Here is a 6,000-nt window from a genome sequence, read left to right on the forward strand (position 1 = left end):
GAAGCTATGTCCCCTCGTGTTAGCCTTCACCATCCGAGGAAAAAGGCTCTCACTGTCCACCCTATCCAATCCTTTGATCATCTTGCATGCCTCAATCAGGTCACCTTGTAACCTTCTTCTAACGAAAATAACCTTAAGTCCCTCAATCTTTCCTCATAAGACCTTCCCACCATGCCTGGCAACATCCTGGTAAACCTCCTCTGCACCCTTTCCAACGCCTCCACACCTTTCTTATAATGCGGCGACCAGAACTGTACGCAATACTCCAAGTGTGGCCGCACCAGAGTTTAGTACAGTTGTAACATGACCTCACGGCTCCCAAATTCAATCCCTCTACCTATAAAAGCTAACACACCGTATGCCTTCTTAACAACCTTATCAACCTGGGTGCCAACTTTCAGGGAGCTATGCACACATACCCCGAGAACTCTCTGCTCATCAACACTACTAAGAGTCCTTCCATTAGCCCTATATTCTGTACTCCTGTTATTCTTACCAAAGTGAATCAGCTCATACTTTTCTGCATTAAACTCCATTTGCCACCTCTCAGCCCAGCTCTGCAGCTTATCTATGTCCCTCTGCAAACTGTAACATCCATCCTCACTGTCTACAACTCCTCCAACTTTGGTGTCGTAACCACCAATGCATCCACTTTCTCTACAGCAACCTCCTTCAACAGTCTGGGATGAAGCTCATCAGGTCCAGGAGTTTTATTAAACTTCAATCCCATTTGATTACTACCTTTCTGTTAATGCTAACTTTTTTAGTTCCTCATTTTCACGTTTCCCGAGTAGCTCTGGGAAATTTGCTGTACCTTTTTCCAGAAGACAGGCACAAACTAATTGTTTTGTTTCTCCGTCATTTCTCTATTCTTTATTTCTCCTGCCTCTGCCTGTATAAGGCCCACCTTTGCCACTGTTAATCATACATAAAGGAGTGTTTCCACTCTGCTTTCATGTTTCTCACCAACTTGCATTCATATTCTCTTTTCCCTTCATCCCTTGTTGGGCCCCAAATTACTCCCTGTCATCAGGCTTATCACTTTTTCTGCTACCTTTTAAGCCTTTTCCTACGACCTAATGCAATCTTTAATGGCATAGAGATAGTGCCACTGGACTAATAGGCAATGCTCTGGGTACCAATCAAGGCTCAAATCCAGGTTCAAGAGATGGTGAAACTTGAATTCAGTAAAAAAACTGGAATTGCAAGTTTAATGATGACCATGAAACCATTGCCAATTGTCGTATCTATTCCCTTATGGATCTTGAATACCTGTGCTTCGCAACACAGTCCCAAGTCTCCAAAACCTCAGAACCTTCAACTGGCTATCAACCAGTTATCCACTGCATATTGCCTCAAAGCCCAGAGATTTGACTGTCAGAACAAAAATGGTTCACTTTACCATACGTCGTGACTGCACCAGCACCTTATAATGACCCCATCTCTCCTCCAAAAGTCTGCTATAAAGCAAAACAACGGACACAACAAGATGGTAGGAGGTACTTGATGAACCCCAGTCTTTTTGCATTCAGCAATTAATACACTGATATGCACATCTCAAAAAACGGCAGTATCACTGCTGAATAAAACTTATTGTAATGAAGGTGGAGGGCCATATGTCCAATATTTACCGTTTCAATTGCTGCCCGTCCTTTGTTATCAGCTTCATAGCTATGGATGTCAAATGTCAGCAGCTTATCCGTATACATTCGGAGTGTTGCAAAGCTACAAGGAAAAATTCATTATAATTTAAAAACACAGTATCACACTTGTGCAACTTGGACTCTTGTTTATCCTTTCTGTGAATAGATGCTGCGAGAATGCTTTCCCCTCATGGAGGACTCCAGAACTAGGGGCCATAGTTTTAAAATAAGGAGACTCCGAATTCAGACAAAGATGGAGAGGACTTTCTTCTCTCAGAGGATTGTTAATCTTTGGAATTCTGTACCTCAGACAGTATTGGAGTCTAGGTCATTGAATATTTTCAAGGCCGAGACAGACCTACAAGGAAGTCAAGGGATCAGGCAGGAAACTGGAGTGGAGGCCACAATCAGATCTGCCATGTTCTTCCTGAATGATGGAGCAAGTCCGAGGGGCTGAATGGCCCAAACCTGCTCCAATTCTTATGTCTCTATGCTTTGTAAAGAAACCATGTTGCTCGATTTACCACCTCCAGTCCTTTGGCACAATTTCTATTTGAAGATTTTTGAAAAATCAGTTTCACTAAACCTCACTCCAACTGCTTCTGCTTGCCAGAATATAGATAATCCTGGATCCTGCTAACTTTTAGCATTAGCTTCTACATTTAGCTGCAACATTCATTTTCACTATGAACGTGTCTCACCCACGTTATGCAAGCAATCCTACATTCTTCGGCAAGAAAGAAATGAACAGTTGGGTGATTTGATAACAGGGTTGAGGAGAGGTAGTCACACTATACAAATATAAAGTTTCTGTTATTCACTATCAAATGAAACTCATTCTTGAGGACTTTCCTGTAATACAACAAATCAATATACTGCTATACGAAGCATAAACAAATGATAGGGGATGGAAGGTAAAGAAAAACAGACATTACAGAGGGAGAGAGAGATAAATTATGTTCGTGTGAGGGAAACAGGCCAAAATATACATACATGCACATATATCAGCACAGCTCAGATTTCTGGAAGGTGAAAGATGGATTAGGCTTGCATTGTGGAGTGTACAATTAACAAAGGCATGGCTTAGGGCTTCAGCAGGAGATAAGCTGAGAGAGAGGCAGTCAGCAAAGTTAAGAGGTGGAAATCGGCAGGTCTTAGGTGAAGGCTTGAGTGAGGTCAGTTTAAAGTCAAATACGGCACCAAGTTAAGCAGCAGTGTGGTTCTGCCTGAAACAGCAAGCATGGACTGAAGAAAATTACCCTGATCTTCCCAAAATTCAGTTGGAAGAAATTTTTGTTCATCTAATATTACATCTTGGATAAACAGTCAAAGGATTTAGCAGTCATGGAGATGGTGGGAAAAGCAGCGATGAGGTAAAAGGATGTCGTCTACATACATGCAGAAAATGTTTTTGTCTGATATGGGGCGGCGCCAGGGTCCTAGGTTCAATTCCAGCCTCATGTCAGTGAGTGTGGAGTTTGCACATTCTCCCCATGTCTGCATGAGTTTCCTCCAAGTGCTCCAGTTTCCTCCCACAGTCCAATGATAAAATGATCCTTAGTGTCAGGAGGATTAGCAGGGTAAATGAATATGTTTGGTTACAGAAATAGTGATTGGGTGGGCTTGTAGTCGGTACAGACTTGATGGGCCAAATGGCCACCTTTTGTACTGTAGGGACTCTACATCCCTGATTCATCACCAAGGGTGGCACACAGACGAATAGGACAAGGCCATGGACCAATCTGTGGAGACATCAGTCTAGGAATGGAAAGTGAAGCCATTGAAAACGATTATCGGGCAATGACTGGCTAGCTAAGAAAGAAAGCAGGCCAACGCACCTGGAGGACAGCGAAAAACCATTTGAAGATGATGGAGTGGTCAACTATATAGAGACATGTCGAGCAGAATGGGAACATGAGGAGCGATAGGTTATCAGTCATACAGCATGTCACTTTGTTAAGAGCTGTTTGGGTACTGTGGCCAGATGGATATCTGATCGGAGACGCAAACACCTAGAAGGATGAGAATCAATGAGAGGCAATATCACGTTTAAGGACTTAGGAGAATAAAGGGAAGTTGGAGATGGCTTGGCAGTTTGCAAGTGGGAGGGGTCATGTTTTCTCTTAAGGGGTGGGGTTTGATTTGAAGATAGGGTACAATGCTGCAGGGAAGAGGACTGTTAACAGCAGCTAACATTGAATCCAGAAAGAGAAATTGGAAGTCAATTTAGCTCCAACAGGGTTGAGGCAGCAGAAAGTGGGTCACATGTTCTCTCCAAGCTCATCTTGTGCATAAGTGGGTGGCACAATGATTAGGTCTGCTGCCTCAACATCAGGGACCCGGGTTCAATTCTGGCCTCAGGTTCAGTTTGCACATTCTCCCCGTGTCTGCATGGGTTTCCTCCACATTCCAAACATGAGGGAGTTAGGTTGGTTGGCCATGCTAAATTGCCCCTTAGTGCCGGGGGATTAGGAGGGCAAATATATGGGGTTACAGTTATAGGACCTGGGTGGGATTATCGTCAGTGCAGGCTCGGTGGGCCAAATGGCCTCCATCTGTAGATTCTACGAATTTCAGGGGTGGGGTAAGAGATAGGGAGAGAAGCATCAGAAAAATACACTGTTTAAATACAGGACAACATTGGCCACATACTGAAAAACTTCCATACAATTTTCAATGGATATGACTGCCTTGAAAACTCTCTTACCTGCCACTTTTTGCAACATAGGTTACCAAGTACCCATTTTCTCCTAAATTGTGAACTGTCTCTGTCATATTTTGCTCCTGAAAAATGGGCTGCAAGGCATCAAGTACAGTCCTGCCATCAGCTGATGCAAAAGAAAACCAAACTCGTGTTAACAGGTGATTGCAGAAATGTAAGTTATAACACAGGCAGTGCAGTCATGTGAAGTCACAGAAGAAGAAATTGGACTAAAATTCGAACAATATGCTGAAAGATTAGAAGTTTTGGTACACAGTCATTGAAACCAGAGATTGTATACACAAGTAGTGGAGAAAAGAGAGCATGTTAGGACACAAAGCTTGGGATGTGATTTCTAAATCAATGGAATACAAGTTGAATACAGCTCTGGTGGGAGCGGGGGGGTGCCGGGCGGGTGTTTTGAGGGGGGTGGGGGGTGTGTGGAGTGGGGGGTGCCAGGCGGGTGTTTTGGGAGTTGGGGGGGGGGGGGGGGGGATTGCCAGGCGGGTGTTTTGGGAGTTGGGGGGGGGGGGGGGTTGCCAGGCGGGTGTTTTGGGATTTGGGGGGGGGGGTTGCCAGGCGGGTGTTTTGGGAGTTGGGGGGGGGGGGGTTGACAGGCGGGTGTTTTGGGAGTTGGGGGGGGGGGGTTGCCAGGCGGGTGTTTTGGGAGTTGGGGGGGGGGGGTTGCCAGGCGGGTGTTTTGGGAGTTGGGGGGGGGGGGGGTTGCCAGGCGGGTGTTTTGGGAGTTTGGGGGGGGGGGGGGGTGGAGGATTGCCAGGCGGGTGTTTTGGGAGTTTGGGGGGGGGGGTTGCCAGGCGGGTGTTTTGGGAGTTGGGGGGGGGGGGTTGCCAGGCGGGTGTTTTGGGAGTTGGGGGGGGGGGGGCCGGGCGGGTGTTTTTTGCGGGGGGGGGGGGGGGTAACGCCGGGCGGGCGTGAGCGGTGGGGGGAATCGAGGGTCGGTGGGGTAAGGAAGTGAGTTTCCCGTGGGGAACAGCAGGTTGGGGCCACGGCCAGCGCGGAGCCGCGGACTGACTGCAGGCCCGGGCCGAGGCCCGCAGGTCGAGAGTCACTGTCCAACCTCAGGCCCATGAACCGTTCCCGCGACCTGCAGCTAAGAATCAGAGCGTGCGGCTCTCTCAGCCGAGCACTCGCTTCCCGAGGCCCTGCGCTCTTTTCTCGGCTGATCCCGGCCGGACTCACCTGGTGCCGAAAGACAAAAATCCAGGAGATGCTGCTGGACCGCCATGGCTCGAGCTGCTGCAGGCCATGCCGAGCGCGAGCGGGAACCGCCCAGAATTCCCCACCCAAAGCGAACTCCGCCCACTGAACTGACACGCCCACTGAGATCGGTCCCGCCCACTGAGGTGACACGCCCCACCCGAAGACCCCGCCCACAGAGCCTGTCCCTGCCTATTTGGGAGGCCCCGCCTACCAAGCCTACCCTCAGGATCCCTGTCTGGCCATCACAGTAAACCACTGGTGCAGGGTTTTGACTGAAGACTGCCGGTATCATCCTCTATCTATCTCTTTGCTACAGAGCTTGTCACGGCTATTTTGTTGATTGATGATAAATTGCTGTTTGTTTATTATATTTAAGAGGGTGGGGTTTGTCAGAGCTTTGTGACACTGCACTGGCACAGAAGTACAGCAGATGAA

General features: G+C 47.6%; 1 protein-coding gene across 1 annotated transcript in view; it reads right to left on the reverse strand.

The window, feature by feature from the left end:
- The window catches only part of sms (spermine synthase), a 62,213-nt gene extending 56,556 nt beyond the window's left edge, over window positions 1-5,657 (reverse strand). Inside the window, exons 1-3 of the mRNA XM_080204103.1 lie at window positions 5,545-5,657; window positions 4,351-4,471; window positions 1,632-1,725 (exon numbers count right to left, since the gene is read on the reverse strand). Of these exons, the coding sequence (XP_080060229.1) occupies window positions 1,632-1,725; window positions 4,351-4,471; window positions 5,545-5,590 (261 nt within the window). The 5' untranslated portion in view covers window positions 5,591-5,657. The remainder of the gene's footprint in view (window positions 1-1,631; window positions 1,726-4,350; window positions 4,472-5,544) is intronic.
- Window positions 5,658-6,000: the final 343 nt, after the last annotated feature.

Source organism: Carcharhinus amblyrhynchos, chromosome 15 (assembly GCF_965287045.1).
Source record: "Carcharhinus amblyrhynchos chromosome 15, sCarAmb.v2.hapA, whole genome shotgun sequence".
Lineage (NCBI taxonomy): Eukaryota > Metazoa > Chordata > Chondrichthyes > Carcharhiniformes > Carcharhinidae > Carcharhinus > Carcharhinus amblyrhynchos.